The following is a 25,598-nucleotide window of genomic DNA, read 5'->3' as shown; positions in this document are numbered from 1 at the left end:
CTTGCCTTCGCACGACTTCTAGCTGCCTTCAAAAGTTTAAACTGATTCATGTTAATCAGTTACTAAATTTGGCTAGAAGGACCAAAGATATGGTGTAGAATAAGAACGTTTTATTTCCCGATTTGAGTGGACTGTATTTCAATGATTAAACTTGTCACATTTTCTTGTGTGGCGATGCTTTCCGTTGTAGTCTTAACACTAAGTCCTAAAAAATCTCTAAAGTGTGACGCAGCACCAAATTACATTAAAAAGGCAAAAGTTAGTATTTCATATACCAAAGAGAATAAGATTCAAAATTAAATAACGGCTGTAATGCGTTCATCAACAAAATTATTTTCAAACTTCAATACTCCAAAGGTATCAATAGTTGAACGTTTCAATAGAACTCTTAAATAATTAATGTGGCGTGAGTTTAGTTTCAATGGAAAATATAAGTGGATAGATATGTTTAAGCAATTAATTAATAAATATAATAATAGAATACATAGAACAATTAAAATGAGTCCAAGTAAGGTCGATTCATCCAATGAAAAACAAAAAGAGAAAGGGTATACACCAAACTATACAACTGAAATTCTTAAAATTAGAAGAATACATACCCTAAAACATACTTACTTGAAGATTTTGATGGTATGGAACTCAAAAAAACTCGATTCCCCCACACATACCTAGTTGCAAAAGATATAAGGCGAAAAGGAAATAAAGTTTTGGTTAAGTGGCTGGGGTTTTCAAAGACTAGCTGGATAAGTAAGGAAAACATTTTGTAAAATAACAAATGATTTATTTATTTAATTTTTAATTATATATAAATTGTTATTTAATATATATCAAATATTAAGATTATTATTAATATTTTTGTAAAATGTTTTAAAATTAAATGAAAAAAATTATTAAAAATACTTTTTACAAACCCAAAATAATTTTCATTTATATTTTCCAAAGTCTCGATCATAACAAAACATCTCCAATTCAACTGATTTATAAAATAGTTCCTTTTCAATATGTTCCTTTTGAAATTTAAGGCTATCTAATGGTTCTCCATCGTTATTTTGTAACATCTCACCCAAGCAAAAAAAAATTTGATTCTAACCATTCAAAATTTTCTAAAATACCATTTTCGATTAATCTCTGATGTTGTATTGATGTCGTACCATGGTCTTAGTTCTTTAACTCTAAAAATTGTGTTTCGTTACACACATACAACAGCTGTCATGAGTTTACTGTTAAGCTTATCTTTAAAAACCCTAAACTTTTTTTGTTAACTCTTTTGAAGTTATATAGATTAATTCTTTCATCTGAATAGTCCGATGTATCCAATTTTGCGTCAAGATCATTACGAATATCTTTATAAAAATCTTCAGTTTTTGTTGTATAGATAAAAGAATAAATATCCATATAATTTAAGAGTAACTTTTTCTGAAACTTTGGCTTCATATATTGATAGTGAAAAGCATACATTTTTAATTTCGATAAGTCTAATACTGCAAATCGTAAATACGTTGGCTTATTAAATAGAACTGGCAATCTTTTCATTTGAATTGCATATTAATTATCATTAATTTTAGTTGCACTATGAAAATGTGCAACTAAAGCACAATGTGCTTTTCATCCAGTCTTGGTGCTATCCGGAGCTTCTCATGTATTAACAAGCTTAATATCGACCCGCTCGGGATCTTCCATTGTTTTTCCGTAAACAGAATTATTCATTAACTTACAAAATCTTTTTCAAATTTATTTCTTGCACTTTGCCTATGTAAAGTTTTTAGATCAATGTAATTCTTTAACCAAGGTGTTGAGGCCAGCGCCACCCTGTCCTCGACTTTTACGTAGCACGTATATAACTGCTGGCTGTATAGCGTTACATATAGCCGTTAGAAAAAGAAGTAAGGGAACCGCTTTAAAAATAATCGTAGCAGACGGTGGCTGATGCTGTACTGAATAAGCGCGGGCGAAGCAAGTGCTCGCGTACCCGATAGGTGCGCTCAAAGCTTATGTAGAACTGTACAATTCCTGCCACTCATCTGCTGATTGGATCATTATAGCGGGCTCATTGGATCTGTCTATTGTAACAGATTTCGGCGGCGACATTCTCCCTCCGGTAAACTTGGCTCTCCTGCGTCTGGGTTACCCTCAATCTTGCCGACGTTCAATACAGCCAGCTTCGCTACGGGTCGTCGTAAGATGCCGTGGGCAGTCTCGATCGTAGGGCTTCTAACTTGCTGGTCCTTAGCTAAGACCACTTCGGTGACTATTCCTTTCGGCCACGTGTTCCGTGGTAAGTTCTCGTCCACTATGAGGACGACGCTGCCAATCGTTAGGGGTGACTGCTTGACGTACCATTTTCCTCGGCGTGTGATGGCTTCGTCGTCGTTGGTGTCCAGCGATACGAATGTGAGCGGCCTTGAATTTATTATAAATTCGATCTCCCAAAGTGCGCTTTGTAGACTCTCGCTAGTGAACTTCATCGCTGGGCAGATGGCGGACAGGACCCTTTTTATGGAGCCTATAAGGCGCTCCCATGCTCCCCCATATGAGGCGCTACTGGCGGGTTGAAGTTCCACTTAATTGTGTCGAACGATCCGTACACTTCGTCGAAGTTAAGCCTTGGAAGCTCCTCGCAGATCACCTTCTCGGAAGCTTTAAAATTAGTGCCGTTGTGCGTGAATATTTCTCTAGGTGTCCCGCGGCGGTTGAAGAAGTAGCGGATACACATAATGCAGGACGAGGCTTCGAGGGAGTGCGCTATTTCTAGATGCACTGCTCTGACCGTGAGACAGGTAAAGATTACTCCCCATCGTTTCTCTTTCCTCCTGCCAACGGTCACGGGAATTAGTCCAAAGTAATCGATTCCAACGTAGGTAAATGAGCGTTGATAAGCGGCCATTTGCGGCAGCTTTGGGGAGGCATTATCGTTTCTGCAGCGTTGGCAAGCTCGTCGGGCTGACTTATATAAAACTCGTAAGCGTGGTATACAATAAATGCCACGGATCCTATTGATGCAGGCGTCGTGCATGGTGTGGTGCATCTGACGGTGATACCAGTTGACAATTAGGCGTGTTACGTAATGTCCGTAAGAGAGTATCAGCTCTCCCTCGTATCTGTAGCAGCTAGTCATCGTCTAGAAACACATAAAGACAAATTAGTTTTGAATTTGCGATTAGAGCTTTACCTTTGGAGAGTAAACATATTTCTTTTCGGAACTCTGATACTTGCGCGTAGCGTATCAGTGTTTTTTGAGCGCGGCGTATCATCTCGGCGTTGATGCTCGAAATTGGAGGCGTTTTCCGCGCTGTTGCTTTCAGCTTTTCGATGCATAATTTAAACGTTGCTACCGCTCGAAAGCGTTACTGGAGAAGGTACTCCGGGCCATCAAACCATTTATGCATGGAAACGAAACTCGAAGTCTTAGTGGCGATGTCAGCAGGGTTTAAGTCCGATGGCATCCTGTGCCATTGGTCGACATTGGTGAGCTCCAACACTTCTCCTACTCGATGCAATACGTACTGCTGAAACTTGCGCGGGTCCATTCGCAGCCATTTGAGGACTGTTTTGCAGTCCGTCCAGTAGTAATGGGAGTTAACTGATAGCCGAGAATTTGTTTGAATTTCCTGGCTAGGCTTGGCACCAGAGACTGCTGCCTGTAATTCCATACGGAGAATGGGCAGCGGACTTAGCGGGACAACTTTAGTTTTGGCTGCTAGTAGGCTAAGATAAACGGAGTTGCCTTGGTGGATGCGAAGATACGAGACTGCTGCATAAGCGAGTTCACTCGCGTCTACGAAGGTGTGGAGCTGCACGTCATGGATGTCCTCGTTGGTTCTGAAGAAGCATCGCGGAATCTTGACCGTGGCGATTAGGGTTAATGCCTGCTTCCATCGCTTCCATCTTGGGAGCAGGCTTTCTGGTATGCAGTCGTCCCAGTCGGTGAGGGTCCGCCACACTTCTTGTAATAATATTTTCAGCTCTATAGTGTAGAAGGCGATGAGGCCGTAGGGGTCGTACATTGACATAAGTACTTGAAGGAGTTCCCGCTTCGAGGGTGCATCGTTTTCTGTCCATATGTCGCGTTTTAGACGGGAGAATTCGAAAATAAACGTTAGGTGGTCCGTTTCCGGGATCCAGTATAGGCCGAGGACTTTCTCGGCGGTGGTTATCTCGACATCCGTTGACGATGATTCTCCGCCTAGTTCGCTAAGCACAGTCTTCGAGTTCGAGGCCCAGTTGCGAATATAGAACCCTCCTGCGGCGTGAGTATGGCGAACTTGTGTGGCGATTTCTATCACCTCCTTGTTGTCGTTGCCGCTGTAGATAAAGTCGTCGACGTAATGGTAATTTTTCACGGCTTGTGTGGCGGCGGGATATTGCTGTTGGAACCTATCAGCTTTTCTGTCCCGTATGAAACCCGTGAAGTCCCGTCATACCAAAGGAAGCGCTGAACATGGGCATCTTCCGGCTTGACTCGAATTTGATGAAACATCTCCGCGATGTCACCGATGATCGCCACCTTTCCGGCGCGAAATGAGATCAGCAGATCCACCAATGGTTTAAAGAGATCGGGGCCGGCGTGTATGAAGTCGTTCAGGGATTGTCCCCCTGACTGCGCCGCTGCATCCCAAACCAGATGAACCCTATTAGGTTTGTTCGGGTTTGTAATTATAAAGATACCATACCCTCGCGTGTTCTTCCAATATCTCGGCTGCATTTAGCTTACGGGCATATTTCTTTTTGCACGAGACTATCGATCTCCTTTTGGGTTTGAATCTTTAGTGCTGGTTCCTTGATGAATTTCCATTGTAGGCACATCAGTCGTCTAAGGGCGTTTGGGTAACTATCTGGCAGAGCTGCGTTCTCGCTCTTCCACAGCAGTCCAATTTCAAATCTGCCCTCCTTAAATTTGGCTGTCGAGTTCATGATGGCTAGGGCACGGAAGTCAGCTTCAGAATAGGTGGGCACGTCGAGGAGTCTCTACTGCGAAGGTTTGCTTAATGGCCTCGTGTAAGGCGGTGTCGGCATTTGCACTCATGGATGTTAACGTGTTAGTTCTTTTGCTCGGAGGGATTTGCAACGTCCATCCCAGTCGAGTCTTATAAGCAATGGGCTGGCGCCACGCTCCCTCCCGGATTCTAAGAGGTACGGCTAAATTCCAGATATCCGCTCCAACGACTATAGTTGGTCGCACGTTGGCATATGAGGCAATTGGTAGTCCTTTAAGGTACGGGAACTTCATGGCGAGCTCCTCCATGTTGGCGGACTGCATTGGTAAGTTTAGGCTTCTGACGCTGCGAACATCTTTCAGTTTAAATTTGGCTCCGTTCTGCGTGTTGAAGACACGTAAAGTCGCTGTTTTAGAAGTTTCTTCGACACGGGTTGTATTGTCGGTCCATTTCAGGCAGAGTGGCTGTGTTACGCCTGTCACCCCCAGCTGCTGGAAGATAGTTTCTTCAATCAGCGTTACTGATGATCCTTCGTCTAGAAAGGCAAAGGTGTTAATTTGTTGAGTCTTATAATAGATTTTGATTGGAGCAATACGGAAATTAGTTTGATCCGCATGTCTGTGGGCGAGAATGTGACCGCTCTCCGCTCGGGTGCTGTTGGCTGGCGCTGGTGTTCGGCGCGGTTGAGTTTTTTTGCGTGCAGTAGGGGATGGTGACGTTCGCGACAGTTGTTTATGTTGCATGTCTTCCTTAAAAGGCACTGGCTTCGGTGCATGTTGAGGCAATTGAGGCGCAAGTAATGGGTGCGGGACACGTACCATCTTTCTGCCGTGTTCGTAGCGGAGAAGTTAAGGCAGGTTTGGATCTTGTGGTCTCTGGCATCGCATATCACGTATTTCCCCCTAACACGCAATGGGTCCTCACTCGCCGAATGGTAATTAAGGCGTTCGCTGCGCCCAAAGTAAAGTGGAGATGATACGTGACTAGCTGCTTCGGCAATTGTGTACATCCATTCGCTGAATACTTTTACCACCGGCACAGCGGTTCCTTTTGGGTGCAAGGCCCATTGCAATTTTAGCTGCGAAGGAAGCTTTTCCACTAGTTCCTGCACAAGAAGTGCGTTGCTCATGTGGGCGACTAGCTCGCTGGCTTCCATCGTTGAATATATGTTCCTTACGCAGAGTGCGTATTCGATCAGTGGTTCTAGTTTGTCCTTTGGAGGCGGCAAGCATTGTTTGAAGTACATGCTCTGGCCGACCGAAACACATTTGAAGTGTTTGTATGGTTTCGGGGACCATCGCTGGTAATAGTAATTTACTTTGTACTAGTTCTCGGGCCCTACCCCTTAGGCTTGACTGTAGGCGCATGAGGTTCTCCGTTGGTGTAGCCGGCGATCTCTGTGCTAGTTTGAAAACTGCTATAAAATAATGGCCAAGTTTGGGGGTTGCCATCGAGTGCTGGCAACTCCCTTGGGATAGCTTGGCGAGCGGCAATCTGCGAAGGTGTTGGTATGCCAGGGGTTAGCATTATTTTGTTGGCTGCGTCTGGTCCCACTAATAAGCGCTCTGCGGCTTCGGCTTCCTTTGGCCTGATCAGCTGTTGCTTAACCGGGGCCGGACCATGTGGGGTTAGGTTCGATAAACCGCATGGCGTTTGAGCGGGCTTTTCACCTACCGCTGAGATGCCACCCACTGCCATGCTAGTGTGGTAGTAGTTGTCGTGACCGTCGTCGACGCTAATGGGGCTAATGAACTATTAAGTCGGGCACCACGTGATCCGCGTGATTAGTTACGTAATTTATTACGATTATTTTTAAAGATTGTTGAGGCCAGCGCCACCCTGTCCTCGACTTTTACGTAGCACGTCCCGGTTCTAATAAAACTCGTAGGTTAACATATATCCAATTTATTATTCAATATATAACTGCTGGCTGTATAGCGTTACATATAGCCGTTAGAAAAAGAAGTAAGGGAACCGCTTTAAAATTAATCGTAGCAGACGGTGGCTGATGATGTACTGAATAAGCGCGGGCGAAGCAAGTGCTCGCGTACCCGATAGGTGCGCTTAAAGCTTATGTAGAACGGTACAATTCCAGCCACTCATCTGCTGATTGGAACATTATAGCGGGCTCATTGGATCTGTCTATTGTAACAGATTTCCGCGGCGACACAAGGCTTTTTCAATACTAATTGCTAATTCCGATAATGTATTACATAATTTTTCTTATTTCCCAGGTCAGCAATTAATTTTTTTACCTTATCCTCTTTTGAGGCCAGAAAATTTGACGGACAAAATGGAAGATCATTATGAAGATCATGTAAACGGTATGGATATATTAAGTCCACTTCCAAAAAATAACCGTATTTGCTATCGATTGCAATATTATGAATATATAAATTGTCTTTGTCTGTGGTAGACATCCACTTAAAATCTTTATATGGTAAAGGTTACGACATTGCCCAACCATACAAGTTATTCGCATCCACATACATTAAAAATGAAGACTCCTTCGAGAAATCATAATCTGAAAAATATTTGTTATTTGCTGTTGTATATCTATGACAACATTGAACTAAGCCACCTCGAATGCTACATTGAATAAATCTATACATATCTATATCTGTAGGCGATTCAAGTTGAATATTTGTAGTTGCCTCCCAAGATAGACCTGCTGTCGTAAAATACTGAGCTGGGTCAAGTGAATTAATTTTCATACTACTTTTTCGGAAGTTTTCAAAAATGTCGGTTAATAGGAATACATCAGTTTTCAAATATAATTCTATATAATCTTTAAGAGTCGAACTTGAGAAATGCGACCAAACTTTAAGAGCTTGATCATAATCTTCCTGAGAGCATTCCCTTTCCGTTAAATTACTATAGAATGCTTGCCTTCGGGGGGAGAAGTTTCCTCGAGTCTACTATCGGAATCTAAATATTCATAGGGAAATACACCATTCTTACGCATTAGACAAAATTCTATATCATTACTGAAAAATGATTTTACTGTGTTCAATTGATCAGCAACTAAATTAGAAGCTAGGGTATCTAAACTTGATGGCATAAATCTATATGTATCGAGAAAACGAATTTCAAAACTATTTCCACTTAAACTTTTTATTTTTTTTGAGACAGAAATATAGTTTTCCTTATTTATTGGTATTACGGTAATTTCACCGGGAATCTTTCCTAACTCTTGAATAAGTAAATGACAGTCGTATTTTGAAATATTATGAAAAAATACTGGAATAAATATGTTTACGGTATAATCCAAGTTACATTTAGAAAGGGCTGCACCTCTAAAGCGACCTGCGAAATGACAATGATCTTTTACCCTATCAGTCCGTAAACCTTTCTGACAAATAGAACAATTCAATGAATTATCAAATACTTTTTGGTCATCCAAAGTCATTCCCATAGGAACTATTTTGTGTATATTTTGTGCTCTCATCACTCAATTTAGTTAAATTTTTTATCAATGAATTTACAAAACTTATTATTTCCTGTTTCTAAAACACATTTTTTTTTTTAGGTGTGAGAGAAGTTTTGTCTTAAATAGTGTTGCGCTCCTAGTATCTTTTATGTAGTTGGGAAGCTTGTTCCACGTTCTAATCGTATTTTTAAAAAATTGTCTATTTGAAAGCAGAAACCTGTGTCGAATGCAGATAATATTCTTTGTTCTTGTAGATCTGGAGAATTGTAATTTTTCAAATAAGTACGATGGCTCTCTGGTGTATATAACTTTGTGTAAAAAGATTATTGTTCTACTTTTAATATAATATGCCAAGCTCATATCAAATATCTTGTAAGCAAATTGAGTTACATGGTCAGATCTATGCAAATTAAATATAAAACGCGCAATACTATTGTATGCTATTTTCAGCTTATGTTGACTTGCAACATCACAATTTGCATAGATCTCTAGACCATAGAAGAGTGTGGGTATTATGCAAGACTTCGCAATTAGAAGACGCACACTAACAGGTAAGGAACATTTAACTAGTGACAAGGATCTTATTAGTGCGTATGTTTTTCCTACAGCTTTGTTTACGTGGTCATTCCAGTTCAAGGTTCTATTAAATGTTATACCCAAATTATTGGCGGTTTCCACGTACTCAATTGGTGTTTCGTTAATCATCAGGGGGGATAGTTCAATATTGCATAATTTCTTCTTAAAAATGATTAGGCACTTTGATTTTAACGGCTTGATGGCAAGACCGTTGTTTTTTGCCCATTCATTTACTTTTGCAAGCTCCATTCTACAAATATCTAAACACTCACTAATTCTGTTTAAGGGACGACTAACATACATTTGAACATCATCAGCATATAAATGGACATTACATGTAGACAGCACAGACGGAAGATCATTTATATATATTGTGAATAATAGTGGTCCAAGAACCGGACCTTGGGGTACACCACGCTTCAGATAGGCAAACGAAGAACAAATATTAGACGATACAACATATGGGCGACGATTTTTAAGATACGAACACAAAAGTTTGACGGCAGTATTGGAGAAGAAATACAAATTTTTGAGTTTTGAGCACAGGATTTCATGATTTACTGTGTCGAACGCTTTGCTGTAGTCCAGCAATATTAAGATGGTGACATACGAGTTGTCCGTCTGTTGACGAATATCTTCAGTTATTTTTAAGATGTCTAAATCCAGTTTGATGGTCATTTAAGAGGCTATTGGCAGATATAAAAGTATTTATTTGTGATGCGACAATATTTTCAAACACCTTCGAGAGGTACGGCAGAATAGATATCGGCCGGTATTCTTTGTTTGATTTAGGTATTGGGATAATTTTGCCGGTTTTCCAGCAATCCGGGAACGTAGACGTGGTAAGAGCCGTGTTAAATGTGTGCGTAAGGTAAGGGATAAGTTTGGGAAGTAGAATTTTTATACATTTAGGATGAATATCGTCAGGTCCAATTGCGTTAGACTTAATTTTAAGAATATTATCTAAAACATCACATTGGTCAACACACATAAATCTAAACCTAGTATCACAGATGTTTTCAGGTACTGAATTCAGGTACGTGTTGGTTGTGACCTCAGGAACTTGGCATTCTGCTAATTTAAGGTTGAGTTCATCTATGTCAACATCTAGTTCCTTTAATGTCTTTTGTTTACCTATCCCTAGAGCTTTAATCTGTTTCCATGTTTGACTCGAAGAGGTTGAGTTTTTAAATTTTTGGCTAAAAAGTTTGATTTTGCAGAGTCGATTAGTTTGGTAACCGTTTTCCTCAGAGATACAATTATGCTGTGCTGTTGCGGTGTTTTGTATCTTTTTTACTTCTGGTATGCTTCATTACGTTTTATAATTGCAAGTTTTTTTTATAGGTAAACCATGGTTTTTCGGACGGTCGAATTGTTTTACTTTTAACTGGAACAAAACTATCGTATAAGTGGCTAATATTAAGTTGTAGAAAGTTAAGTTGACGATCAACTGTTGGAAGACTGTAAATATTGTTCCATACACACTGGTCGAATGCTTCGTTCAACAGTATATAGTTAATATTCTTAAAATCACGATAAGATATTATATGGTCCGTGTAGTTAAGGTCAAAGTTATAGGTCAGGTATATATGGTCATGTTTTGAAAAGGACGGAACGATTAGCTGATCATACAAACATATTTTGTTAACATCACTCACAAAAAACAAATCTAATAATGTGTTACGTGTTCTACTGAAGTGGGTTGGAAATGAAAGATTTACTGGTTTCAGACCTAGCGATTCCATGTTGCTGGTAAGGTGAGATTCCCTTAGAATATCACTATTAAAATCGCCTGCAAGGATTACATCGGTGAAGTTTACTGTAAAGTCTGTCAGAATATTGATTAGATCATCATAATTTGTGTTGCAATGCGGACGATAAATGCAGCCAATTAACAGATTTTTCTCCATAATTGGGTTTTGTATTTCAAGAAAAAAATATATTCTATTGCACTGTTTATTGTGTGTTGGCAAATAATTTTGGCTTTTAATTTTTTGTTTACATATATTGCAACTCCTCCCCCATGACTAACACCATCAGAACGGTACACATTATATCCATCACACGATATTAGCACATCACATAGACTCTGGACAAACCATGTTTCAGACACGCATATAGTGACACATTCACAAATTCCGTTATGTACCAAGAAATAAGAATCTGCAGCGTAGGCGATCCCACGCTGAACCAATGTAAACAATCCACATCCGGAGCAGGCAATGCGGCTTCTCAATAACATAAACAATTCTCTAAATGACTAAGTCCCGCTCTCTGAATGGCACCCTCACTCTCAAATTATTATGTACAATCAATATCCCAAGCGGGCGATCTCGCTCCCCAACTTATGTAAACAAAGGGCAGTAGAAGTAAGATTTTTGTCACAATAATTCAGTCTTAAGCTGAGATCATTTGAATAAAGACGTGAACTTAAATATTTGTTTATTAATTCAACTTGGCGTTGTCCTTAGTCAACTGACGGGACATTAGTTCGACTCAAATAAATATCAACACTTTACTGGCGCAGTCGGTAGGATACAAAAAGTATCCGAAAAAAAAAGAACCTCGAGTGAAAAATAAATTAAATTTTATAATTCAGTTCTCGAACAATAATTACGCAAAACATTTTAAAACCCTTCAACTTGGATTATAATTTTAATTCGGTTGTCCAACAAAAGGTGGAAGAATAAAAATAAAAATAAAAACACAATAAGTCCAACGGCACCTAACAGTTAATAACAACAAATATTAAGAAAATTAATTTAAACAAACACTTCAATTTTAAAAAGTGAAATCAAAAATAAACTAAAATACATTTTTCTTTTACTATAACAACAAATTTACTATAACAATGTCGTTGCACTAAGCGACAACAACCTTGCTGAAGCTCGTCGGCAGCTAAAAGACATCATCAAAGACATCTACACTTTCGTCAGCAGAGTGGACTATGTAATTTCACTCTACCAAACTAATGATGTGCGACAACAGTGGATTCTTCTTGGAGCCATCGAAAGAAACTTGGACGGACACGTAACACGATCATTGGGCCTTCCGAACATTGAAGATTGGCCTACCCTTAGATCGAGACTAGTTGCAGAATTTAAACCCCAAACACCGAACTACAAACTACTGGAGAACTTCAGGGAGACACCTTACAAGGGAAATCTGAGAGCATTCTGCGAAGAAGCAGAAAGACGACGTCAAGTACTAATTTCGAAATTGCATCTAGAAGGTAACCAGCCAGATTTTCTTATTTATCTTCAGGCGATTAAAGATTCCATTAAAATATTGATCAGAAAATTACCAATACAATTATTCACTATTTTGGCTCATCATGACATTGTAGACTTAAGATCATTAATCACTATCGCACAAAATGAGGGAATATATGAAGAACATGTTAATTTTGAATTAAATAAAATTCCAGAAAATCGTAATAAAAACTCAAACCCTAATCAGAATTCTAAACCACACAAATTCAATACAAATACACAAACCCAATATCGACCAAGTTACCCACAATATTCTCAACCATTCCAACCTAATTTTAATCAATACACGCAATCGTTTAGACCCACCTATACACAACAAATACCTAACAACCAAACTATGTGGCCAAATCATTTCGGACCCAACCAATACATGAACACACAACCATTTACTCACAAAAATCCTTTTCCACAATATTCAAATAAAATTCAAAATCCTCAAACAACACATTTTAAAGGAAATACATACCCTCAACAACAACAACCCTCCACATCTAAAAATACTAACATCCCGGTAACCAAACGACTAAGACCATCGGACAGTGAACAAACCAAACTGTCTATTGACGAATTGAGATTTCAAGACGCACACGAACACGAATACGAAGAAATACAACCTAATTATTATGAACAACAGTATTATGACCACAATCAATACCATAGATTGATTAATGAACAACAACAGGTACAATACACCGAAAATAAAGATGAACAAAATCAAAATAGCTCAGAACCAAACGAAAATTTTCGGTCAACAGCCCCGGACAACACCAATACATAGAAATAGCATACAAAGGTTGCACATACAATTGCCTTATAGACACAGGATCCACAATAAATATGATCAATAAAAATATATTTTGTCTTCCTATTCAAAATACTATATGCGAAGTTTTGACATCAAATGGCCCTATTACATTGAACAATTTAATTATGTTACCCAGCAATAGTATTTTTAAAACAAATGAACCATTTTATGTACACAATTTTTCTAATAATTATGATATACTAATTGGCAGAAAATTGTTGAAAAATGCACAATCAATTATAAATTACAAAAATAGCACAGTTACCCTTTTTGATAAAACATATAAATTAATAACTTCAAAATCAGAAAAAAACCAAAATTTTTATATCCAAAAGACAATAGAACCAACTAAAAAATCACCTCAGGAATCAATAAAAAATATTGGTTTTGGATTGTTTCGATTAGGTTACCTTAAGCAGGAGGAAACTTCAAGGTTGAAAGGTTTATTATCATATTATTATTATCAAAAATCTTCAATATGAAGAAGGAGATAATCTAACATTTACAAATACCATTAAACACGTACTAAATACAACACATAACTCCCCAATTTATTCAAAACAGTACCCACTTGCTCAAGCGCACGAAATTGAAGTCGATAACCAAGTACAGGAAATGCTTAATCAGGGATTAATTAGGGAAAGTAATTCACCATACAATAGTCCTACTTGGGTAGTACCCAAAAAAACTGATGCTTCTGGAAAAATTAAGTATAGAGTAGTAATTGATTATAGAAAGCTAAATGAAATAACTATTCCCGACAGATATCCAATACCAAACATGGACGAAATCCTTGGTAAACTAGGTAAATGCCAATATCTTACAACTATCGATTTGGCAAAGGGATTTCATCAAATAGAAATGGACTCAGAATCAATACCTAAAACTGCATTTTCCACCAAAAGCGGTCATTACGAATACCTTCGAATGCCATTTGGCCTTAGAAATGCACCTGCTTCTTTTCAAAGGTGCATGAATAATATCCTTCGACCGTTGCTCAATAAACACTGTTTAGTGTATTTAGATGACATCATAATTTTTTCATTTACATTTAAATTCATTACAGCTAGTTTTTTCCAAACTTGCAGAAGCAAATTTGAAGCTGCAGTTAGACAAATGTGAATTCTTAAAAAAAGAAGCTAGTTTTGTTGGTCACATCGTAACCCCCAATGGTATAAAACCAAACCACATTAAGGTTAAAGCCATAGTTTCATATCCAATTCCAACAAAAGTAAAAGAGATCAGAGCTTTCCATGGATTAACCGGTTATTATCGTAAATTTATCCCAAACTACGCAGACATAGCAAAACCAATGACCAAATGTTTAAAAAAAGGAGCAAAAATAGATACACAAAATCTCGACTACATAGAAGCATTCAAAAAACTTAAAAATTTAATAATTAAAGAACCAATTCTCAACTTACCCGATTTCGAAAAAAAATTCACTTTAACCACAGATGCCAGTAATCTAGCCCTTGGAGCCGTACTTTCTCAAAATGGGCATCCTATATCCTTTATTAATACTTAATGAACATGAATTAAATTACAGTGCTATCGAAAAGGAATTACTCGCCATTGTTTGGGCCACTAAAACTTTTCGACATTATTTACTAGGACGACATTTTCTCATTGCTAGTGACCATCAACCTCTTAGATGGCTGCATACCTTAAAAGAACCAAACGCCAAGTTACAAAGATGGAGAGCCAAGTTAAACGAATACCAATTTAAAATCGACTATATTAAAGGGAAAGAAAATTCAGTTGCCGATGCATTATCAAGAATTAAAATTGAAGAAAATCACCACAGTGAAGTTACTCAACACAGTGCAGAAGAAGATAATAGTAATCTAATTCATTTAACAGAAAAACCAATAAACTATTTCAAAAAACAAATAATTTTCATTAAATCCGATAACAATAAAGTAGAGCATTCAACAATATTCGGTAACTCTATTACCACAATCCAATATAATGTAATGACACTCGACAAGGCCAAACAAATTTTACTGGATCATTTTATTCATAGAAACATTACCATTCATATTGAAAGCGACGTAGATTTTGAAATCATTCAAAGAGCACACAGAAAAATTATTAATACCACTTACACTAAAGTAATTCGCAGCCTCCACTTATTAAAGAATGTTTGTTCATACGCCGAATTCAAAGAAATTATACTTCAAGCACATGAAAAACTTTTACATCCAGGTATACAGAAAATGACTAAATTATTCAAAGAAAATCACTTTTTTCCAAATTAGCAACTATTAATTCAGAATATAATAAATGAATGCAACATATGCAATTTGGCTAAAACAGAACACAGAAATACCAAAATGCCTTTTAAAATCACACCCAACTCTGAACATTGTCGAGACAAATTTATGGTAGATATTTATTCATCTGAGGGAAAACATTACATCAGTTGCATCGACATTTATTCTAAATTCGCTACACTTGAACATATTAAAACAAAGGATTGGATAGAATGCAGGAACGCTCTAATGCGCATTTTTAATCAGTTAGGTAAACCCAAGTTACTAAAGGCAGACAGAGACGGAGCTTTCACCAGCTTGACTTTAAAGCGATGGCTTGAAGCAGAAGGAATTGAACTACAACTTAACACGGCAAAAACCGGTGTAGCAGACGTCGAAAGACTACATAAGACAATAAATGAAAAAATTCGAATAATCAACTCATCCGATGATGAAGAATTAAAATTAAGCAAGATAGAGACAATTCTTTACACATACAACCATAAAACGCTGGACATCCAATATTAAACACTCAAAATATTAAAGAAAGGAAAATAGATAAAATAAATGAAGATCGACAAGAATTTAACATTGACACTAGATACAGAAAAGGTCCACTTCAAAAGGGAAAATTAGAAAATCCATTTAAGGCAAATAAAAATGTAGAAAAAATAGACGAAGACCATTACAAAATTACTAATCGAAATAGGGAAACCCAATACTACAAAACACAATTTAAGAAACAAAAAAAAACTAATGCCGTTAAACTTCCAGAGGAACCTTCTGTACAATGATGTTATTTCTATTACTCACCACGGGCCACACTCAACAAATTCAAATAACCAACACAGATTCCGACCTTGGCTATTTACTCTTCTCAAGCCTTCCAATTCAAATACCGGTAGTATATGAACATCACTGTTTAAGAATTAATTTAACAGAAATCAATATTATCACTGAATCTTTTGGTAACAAAATCAAAGACTCGCCCAGAATGAAATATTTGTACAACAAACTACTAAATGTATTAAATGGTATAACTATTCATCAGCAAAATAGGCAGAAACGTGGACTATTTGACATAATAGGTTCATCTTTTAAATTTCTTTTTGGCACACTTGATGAAAATGATAGGGTACAAATTAAAAAAAAATAGACATAATTGCAGAAAATTCAATTCAACTTCATAAATTAAATGATGTCGTAAAGTTTGTGAATGAAGGACTGGAGAAACTTACTAACTACGAAAATAACCGCAATAGTATTGACACACTTGTTTATGAACTCATGCAATTTATTGAGTACATTGAAGACATCGAAATGGGCATGCAACTTTCACGTCTTGGACTTTTTAACCCAAAGTTACTCAATTACGATAAACTAGAACGCATTAACAGCCAAAATATACTTTTAATCAAAACATCAACGTGGATTAACTACAAAAATAACGAATTACTTCTTATTTCACATATCCTTATTAACCACAAAACCATTAACACCATTAAAATAATTCCTTATCCCGACCATAATGGGTATCAAGTAGACTATTCAGATCAACAATCATATTTTGAAGATGAGAATAAAATTTATAATCAAGACAATAAAGAAGTTAATAATGAATGCATTAAAAATATAATTAAGCGTAAAAATCCAATTTGTAATTTTATACCAACTCCTTCAAAGGAAATGATTCAATACGTTGAACCAAATATTATACTTACATGGAATCTAACTGAAACTACAATTGAACAAAATTGTCAAGAATTAAATGGCGATATAAAAATAAATGGAAGCAAAATTATTAGAATAAAACAATGTAGAGTTAAAATTGGAAATGTTATTTTAAGCGATCATTCGTTAAGTCCAGAATTTGATTTAACAGCATTGTATTCACCGATTAATGTAACTAAGATAAAACAAGGAAGAACGCTATAGTCGAGTACCTCTACTATCAGATACCCGTTACTCAGCTATATGGAGATATGCAAGCAGCAAAGCGAGATTAAAATGCGCCACCTACCGGAGGTATACAGATTTAAGCGTTATGGGCGTTAGAGTGGGCGTGGCAAACTTTTTTTTGGGTCAATCGATAGGTATTGATGAGAACAATACATTTCAGTTAAAATTTTCTATCTAGCATCAAAACTGTAGGAGCCACAGTTTTGGGCGGTTTGTGGGCGTTAGAGTGGGCGTGGCACTGTGCTGAAACAAACTTGCGCTGCGTAAGAAGCTCAGGAATCTGCACGCCAAATCTCAATAGCCTAGCTCCCATAGTTTCCGAGATCTCAGCGTTCATCCGGACGGACAGACAGACGGACAGACGGACAGACGGACATGGCTAGATCGATTCGGCTAGTGATCCTGATCAAGAATATATATACTTTGTGGGGTCGGAAACGCTTCCTTCTGCCTGTTACATACTTTCCGACGAATCTAGTATACCCTTTTACTCTACGAGTAACGGGTATAAATAGTAGAACATAATGACGTTTTAAAACTAATTTCAGAAAATAATACCACACTTTACGTAATTATAATATTAGTAGTTATCGCTCTCATTATTTTTGTTGTCCTATGAAAATTGTTTACACTAAATCCACTTACCTTTTTATATAAAAAATTTAGAAAACAAGCAAAAAATAATCAAGAACCACAACAAGAAATAGAACCGGCACAAAACCAGTTGCCTGCATTGTAGCCTGAAATGCCAGCCCAAGCATAGGCAACCCTTTTAAGGGGAGGGAAGTGACATATTCACAAATTCCGTTACGTACCAAGAAATAAGAATCTGCAGCGTAGGCGATCCCACGCTGAACCAATGTAAACAATCCACATCCGGAGCAGGCAATGCGGCTTCTCAATAACATAAACAATTCTCTAAATGACTAAGTCCCGCTCTCTGAATGGCACTCTCACTCTCAAATTATTATGTACAATCAATATCCCAAGCGGGCGATCTCGCTCCCCAACTTATGTAAACAAAGGGCAGTAGAAGTAAGATTTTTGTCACAATAATTCAGTCTTAAGCTGAGATCATTTGAATAAAGACGTGAACTTAAATATTCGTTTATTAATTCAATCAATTCCCGAATTTACAAACATGTACCTAAACTCTTCAATTTTCTTTGACAGGCTTTGGGCATTTATATGACAAATCTTGAGACCAGGTCTCTGCTTTGCCAGGATGCAAAGAAGGGCATGACTATTTGCTGTTGAATTATTCAGGTTTTCTTCCATGGTGAATAGTTTTAAATTTCAAAGTAAAAAATCAAGGACTGCACACCAGACAATAAATTTGGCAAGCTACTAAATTAACAATGCGACTGATCCTAAACATATGACTAACAGGAGTTAAAGATATTAAACTTATTTGAAATCCTAATATAGAGATATAAAATATTTTAATTACGAAATGAATTATTCGCTAAAGCGGCATCTCTGCTCGAGTTGATTTCGCTCACATCACTACCCAGATCAGAAAGCTCATTAGAGCTTTGCACGTAGTAAGCCTCTCCTCCGTCTATAGGCTTAATAAACACGTCTCCACGGCGAGTAAAGACGGCCGCTACGCGCTTTTGTTTTTTGAGTCGCATGGCATGCTTAAAAATTTCGTAATTTGTTTTAGTTAATTGTTCGTTTAAGTATATAAATGCCGGCGAGTCAAAACCGATCAGCTGTAAGCTCAGCTGCGATTTGGTAGTTCGTCGGTGCACTCCAATCGCCCGCAGCAGCGCATCTTTTTCGCGCACGTGATCCCTTTTTATTATTATTACTGGGTCTACAAGTGAGTTTCTTTGGCGCGGTCGGACTCGAAAAATAGACCTAACTCGCGGAGGAGGGGTCAGATGTAGTGAGAAGCATAGTCGATTGAAAAGGGTGTTTAAATTTTCGCCCTCGACTTGCGGTACACCATGCCAGCGCAGGTTGCATTCAGCATCCGCGACCTCCTGTGCATTGCACTTTGCTGCCAGTTGAGCATCCAGTTCACACACTTGTTTCAGTGTATTCACCTCTTTTGCCTCGGTTTCCAGCTCTCGCACTCGTTTCGTAAGGTTGTGTATTTCTGTGTTCATTGCATCGAATTTTGCCTGTAGAGTGTTGAGAAATCGGGTCTCGCTCTCTCGATACTCTCTACCCAGTGACTCCCTTTGCTTCGCAAATTTATCGTCGATCAGCTGCAACAGTTCCATGTTGATTTCCTTCCGTTGACTCGAGAATTTTGCATCAATTTGTTGCAGCAATTGTGTGTCCGATGTGCGAGCTGCCTTGATTTCGGCATTCGACTTTTCACTCCTTAGTCTGCACTCTTTATGTTGCACTCTTTATGTTGTTGTTTTGATATATTTTGAGTTTGAGTGATTTGTGTAAATGTGCACTGCAGTGTGTGTATGTTTCGTTTCTTTTATCTTTCCACTTTCGACCAAATGAAATGTGTTTTAAGTGTTTTTATACAGAAATATAGAGATTACACGCACGATTTGACCGCTAAATTATCGCAGACAACGGGCGGCTTATAGTCCAATAGAATTTGTTTATGTTTCTGGACTTAATGGACTTTTTGAGCAATTGTTTCGGGAGCTCTGCAAAAACGCGACTTTCCTTTAAAACGGGACTTTTTCTTAACTATATAACTACGAACCACTTCAAAAATTATGAAATATCCGATTATATATTATCAAAAAACTCAGAACTCACTTTGGATAATATAAACATTTTAAGTCCATTCATTAAAATTAATTATACCAAAATATCTATTTCCTTTATTCCATTAATTTTAATCATTTTATATTTAATTTCTCTATCTATTTTTAAATACAAAAACATATTTGTAACCAAAAGTCAACCAAAAGTTGCTTTAATGAAATTAATAATTAATCGGGACGATCCATTTAAGAAGGGGGAGAGTTATCGAACCCGTGAAACGGTTCCACTTATGGAATTTATAAACAAATTTTTGAATTCAATTTCAGATATGTTGCTCCAACCCGTGAAACGGTTCCACTTATGGAATTGATAAAGACATTTTTGAATTCAATCCCAGCTATGTTGCCCTTGCCTTCAGCGACATTGCCTTTGCCTTTGCTTAAGATTCTGCCTTTGCCTTTTCCATTAACTTCGAGGGCCGCGCTTGACCGTCCTGCTAAGATAAATAAACCAATCGTAAAGTAAACACAAGCTTCCGTTCGAAGCCCAAACTCTTTCGTTCGAAGCCCACAGAATTGCGTTCTAAGTTCAGATCATATTGCGTCCCGATTTTCAATCAAATTTCATCGGTCAGCATAATTTCATTTCACAACGAGATGCGACAGCTTCGGCATAAACTTTTATTTTACACAAAAATTAACGTTCTGGAAGCTTAAGAAAGAAAAGCTTCTGGCCGAGGTTCGTTGGATAAATTTTCAGAATTAAGAAATCTGTCTATTTCGTATTGAAGCCGCGATCGGGCATACCTAATAATTTAAAGTAAAAGTGTCTTGATGTATAAGTAAGATTGTGAAGTAAGGTCAAACACCAATAAAAAAAATTTAAAAATAAAAATTATATTTTTTTAAATCAACAACAACGAATAAAAATTGCACGCCTTCAAATTCACAGTCTGTGTTTTTACTTCACATCGAACGTCGTCTACAGGACAAGAATTTTTGATAGTTCTTAACAAAAAACTATAACAGCTCACAACAGTTAATAACAGCTAGTTACCAGATTATAACAACTAATAAACAACTAGTTAACAGCTCCTAACCATCTTATAACAGCTGTTAATAAGCTAAAAACAACTAGTACGCAACTACAAAACAAATACTTAACAACTGCTAAAAAGGTAGTAAGCATCAAAAACTAAATACAACGTGTAACAACTGTACCAAGTCCAAAAACCTCAACCATTATCATGAATTAGGAAAACCAGATGAATTAAAAGAGTTAATTAAAGAGTTAAATAAATTTAAAAATAGACACTGCTATCGAGGACAAGAATGCCTGAAAATGTAAGATTCCCGATCCTCAAGGCGGAGCGCAAAGCAACAAAGGTTGGAGAATCTATTCCTCTCGAGTTGGAGGAGCACATCCTGAACATGCCGGAAAGGTACACCTCTCCTCTGGATGATATCATCAATGAAATGGTTAATGGATATTAATTCATCTTTTGGTATAAATGTTTGATTATCCGATGAAAATGTATGAAACTCTTTCTTCGAAATACTCTCATCTGAGTAAGCCTTTTCTCGAACATTTAAAATTTCGTTCGTTGTTTTCCTTTCCCCCTCTTATATTATACTCGAAGCTTCAATCCTAACGACTTTAAAAATAGTTTATTTTTCAAAATAAGTAAGCTTTAAAATTAGTAATGCTTGGTTGAGGACTTAAGCTACGTCTTTTATTATAAATAATCATTCTAATAACCGAATGTGCATGCGAATAGAAACTTTTTCAACACGTAAATTCATCAAATCACCGTTATCATAAACTGGGCGTGTAGATAGTGTGCTTTTTTCGTCACAGTTGATTGGTAAACAAATTAATGTGACACCACCACAGTCATTTTATACTCAGGCAGAACATTAATGCCAAACTCATGTAACGTATGATTCGGTGTATTATCTACATATGAACAGCTGATTATATTACATTCCAAAAGAATTTTATTAATTTTAAATATGTTGACAGTCTGATCTGATCGATAGGTTTTTGTATGATGTGGTTCTAGTACTTTTTGATGGAAACCAAACAGTTGTCCAACCGATCTATCCTTATCAAAGTAAACTGACTCTCGCATGGTAGTTATTTCAACTTGAAGTGTATTATTACTACATTGAATTTTAAATGTATTTTCAAGGTTATACTCTTCTAGTTTATTGTAAATGAAAGCGGTGATATCATTCAATTTATATGATCCAGTAGGAATTGTAATAACCTTGTCACCGATGTGGAAGAGCTTATTTTTTTTATCAATATTTGGAAGCGAATTATACATATTAAAATCGATAAGAGCGCACTCATTTCGACCATTCAATTCGTTAGGTGGAAAAAGGTTGTATTTATAATGGAACTATTTCCATTCAAGGATAATGCAAGTGATTTACACATATTGAAATCTCTTGATAAACTGTGGGATCGATAGTATCTAACCAAGCCTTATATTGAAATTACACCTTAAAGCATAATAAATTGATCAAATCCTTTTCTGTATCTTCCGTTATCCATTTCTGGATAAGACAAGGATGCCTGATAATGTAAGATTCCCGATCCCGATTTCATTAGGAAATGGGATATAAATATTACAGATTATGGCGTTCCCTAAACAATATTTCTTTAGTAAATGAGGAGTGACTACATTCACCTAAAGTTTGTCAAATATACTACAATGAATATTTTGTCTCAGGTAACCATAGCTAGTTTTGCTTTGAAGCGTTGATGATCTCAAACAAGTCAAAAATCATACGAATTTAAAATTGGAGAAAACTTTTAAACCCATTACTAAACCCTTACATGAACTTGTTAAGGAAAATACAAAACAAAATATTTATACTGTAAAATATAGTATAAAAGTAAAGCGTGAATTGGAGCAAATTAACAAATACGATGATGATAACAGAGAGCTGGACGATTTCTACTTTACAACTAATGAGAAAGATCTGCAGTCTAATCGAAATATAACTCCACCAAGGTCTTTCGATGGTAGTGATTCCTGTAGTGAATTCTTTTCACAGGCGAATATAGTGGAAGATATAGAAGAAGAGAAAAAGCAGACGGAAAAGAGTGAAAAAGAAGGGACAACATATTTACCAATTAACACAGAAGAGGCCGATAAGGGTGTGGATGCAGAGCTAGAGGATAATAACACTGGTTATAATTACGATTTTAATATCAGTAATTTGACCAAAGGAAATGTGTTGGATAAAGGTTATGCACCTAAAAACTGCAAACAACTCATTAACATTGGGAGATATAGAATTAAAAATTAAAGATAATAAAATAACATTTTCTAGTGGAATGAGTTGTGATCTGACTTCTGGTCTGTACTCTCTAATTTTTTTTAGTAAACCTGTAAACTATGATGATCAAGATTTGAAAATGTATAAAAAAACGAGGAAGAACGCTATAGTCGAGTACCTCGACTATCAGATACCCGTTACTCAGCTAAATAGAGATATGCAAGTAGCAAAGCGAGATTAAAATGCGCCACCTACCGGCGGTATACAGATTTAAGCGTTATGGGCGTTAGAGTGGGCGTGGCAAATTTTTTTTTGACCAATCGATAGGTATTGACGAGACTAATACATTGCAGTTGAATTTTTTTATCTAGCATGAAAATTGTGGGCGTCAGGTTTTCGCGGTTTGTGGGCGTTAAAGTGGGCGTGGCCACTTGGTCAATCGATAGGTATTGGTGAGAACAATACATTTCAGTTAAAATTTTCTATCTAGCATCAAAACTGTAGGAGCCACAGTTTTGGGCGGTTTGTGGGCGTTAGAGTGGGCGGGGCACTGTACTGAAACAAACTTGCGCTGCGCAGGAATCTCAGGAATCTGCGTGCCTAATCCCAGTATTGTAACTCTCATAGTTTCCGAGATCTCAGCGTTCATACGGACAGACGGACATGGCTAGGTCGACTCGGCTAGTGATCCTGATCAAGAATATATATACTTTATGGGGTCGGAAACGCTTCCTTCTGCTTGTTACATACTTTCCGACGAATCTAGTATACCCTTTTACTCTACGAGTAACGGGTACAACTATTTTAGAAACAAATACACATAGAGTAGTAGGTTTTAAGCCTAGTAGCAGAATCAAGGGTACACGAGCATACTAATATAGCCATATTATTAAGAAGTTGATAGACAAAGATTTCAGTCCTACAGTCTACTCCACTTCGCTTAAGAACAGGATTTGGTTACGTAACTCTTCAGAAATCAAATCCAAACTATGTATATTGGAATGATGTAAATGAGTTAGTCGAACGATTGGAAATTTTAGTAGCATCAAAAGGAGCGGGTAACACCAGTCACAATAATGAAATTTTTTCAATATTAGAGAAATTGCGTGAGGAGAGGGTTATGTTTTAATGAGTATAAATAGGAAGGGCAAATATGTTTTACATTTATAAACATAATGTCTGTCGACAAGTTTTGACATTTTTCTGATGATAAGGAACGATCAGAAAATTTTAAAAGACGTGTTATGTCTACTGAGGGATTATTCATTGATGAGGACGGTAATCTAAATGCTCAAAATAAACGAATCAAAAACGGAACTAAACCTTTAGAAAACAATGATCTAGCAAAGAAACAATATACTGATGAGATCCTCGGAAAGTTGAGAGAAGATTTAAGAAAAATTATAGCTCAAAATATTGATTGTTGACTCACAAAAATTTGAAGCTTAGAAAATACAATTGAATTGTATAATAAGAAGGCAGACAGCGCTGACCAAATTTTTGCCAAAATCCTGGAAAAGATTGAAACCATTTACCCGCCAATGCAGGCAGCAAATTTTGCAGTGGCAGCCGAGCCAACTACGCAAACTGCTAGCATAATCATAATTCCCTGACCTACTTTAGAATATAGCTTATTTCACTAAACATTACACTAATCTTCCGTTTTCCAAGTAGTATATATGCAGGTATCAAAAGAAGAATAAATCAGTTCTCAACACACCTCATAACTCCGCGGTTCTATTTCCTACATCTGGGAATAGGGCTCGTAATACACTATCTCAACTAGCAGCTAACCACGTTAGCTAACCCTCAGCGCAGCTCGAGCATCGCCTGTCGTCCGCGATGCGATCGTCCTGCCATCAAAGCGTCCCCGTGCCAGCGACAAGTGCTCATTACCCCCTTGTCCCACGGTGTGACCCAGAAGTGTCTACTTCGGTTAGGCACAAACAGTATCATTTCAACGGCATTTAAATTACCTTTCCATTGATGCCAAAGTTTAGAAGAAGTAAGTTCAAATTATAAGTATATTTAACTTTTGTTTTGTCAAAATACTTATGCAGACCAGTGCATATTTTCCAAAGTCTCGATCATAATAAAACATCTCCAGTTCAACTGATTTATAAAATAGTTCTTTTTAATATGGTCCTTTAAAAATTTAAGGCTATCTAATGGATCTCCATCGTTCACATAATTATTTAGTATCATCTCACTCAAGCAAAATAAATTTAATTCTAACCATTCAACATTTTCTTAAATATCTTTTTCGATTAATCTTTGATGTTTTATTGATGTCGTACCATGGTTTTAATTACTTAATTCTAAAAATTGCGTTTCGTTAATATATCGTTTTCTTTTATTATCTTTGTCAGAAAGCATTTTTTTTTTAAATTTA

At 37.0% G+C, this 25,598-nt stretch overlaps 2 protein-coding genes across 2 annotated transcripts; both read right to left on the bottom strand.

Moving 5' to 3' along the window:
- Positions 1–2,503: 2,503 nt before the first annotated feature.
- On the bottom strand, positions 2,504–3,115 carry LOC139354998 (uncharacterized). The gene has a single exon (XM_070999267.1). It carries the CDS (start codon positions 3,113–3,115, stop codon positions 2,504–2,506), a length of 612 nt encoding a protein of 203 aa, XP_070855368.1.
- Positions 3,116–3,344: 229 nt separating this feature from the next.
- Positions 3,345–4,911, bottom strand: LOC139354997 (uncharacterized). Its single transcript, XM_070999266.1, has 3 exons — positions 4,712–4,911; positions 4,422–4,628; positions 3,345–4,302 (listed from the first exon to the last, which is right to left on the bottom strand). Exons 1-3 carry the CDS (start codon positions 4,909–4,911, stop codon positions 3,345–3,347), a joined length of 1,365 nt encoding a protein of 454 aa, XP_070855367.1.
- Positions 4,912–25,598: the final 20,687 nt, after the last annotated feature.

The sequence above is a fragment of the Drosophila suzukii genome, unplaced genomic scaffold, assembly GCF_043229965.1.
Source record: "Drosophila suzukii unplaced genomic scaffold, CBGP_Dsuzu_IsoJpt1.0 scf_6, whole genome shotgun sequence".
NCBI classification, from domain to species: Eukaryota; Metazoa; Arthropoda; class Insecta; order Diptera; family Drosophilidae; genus Drosophila; species Drosophila suzukii.
This window is presented reverse-complemented; position numbering and strand designations above follow the sequence as displayed.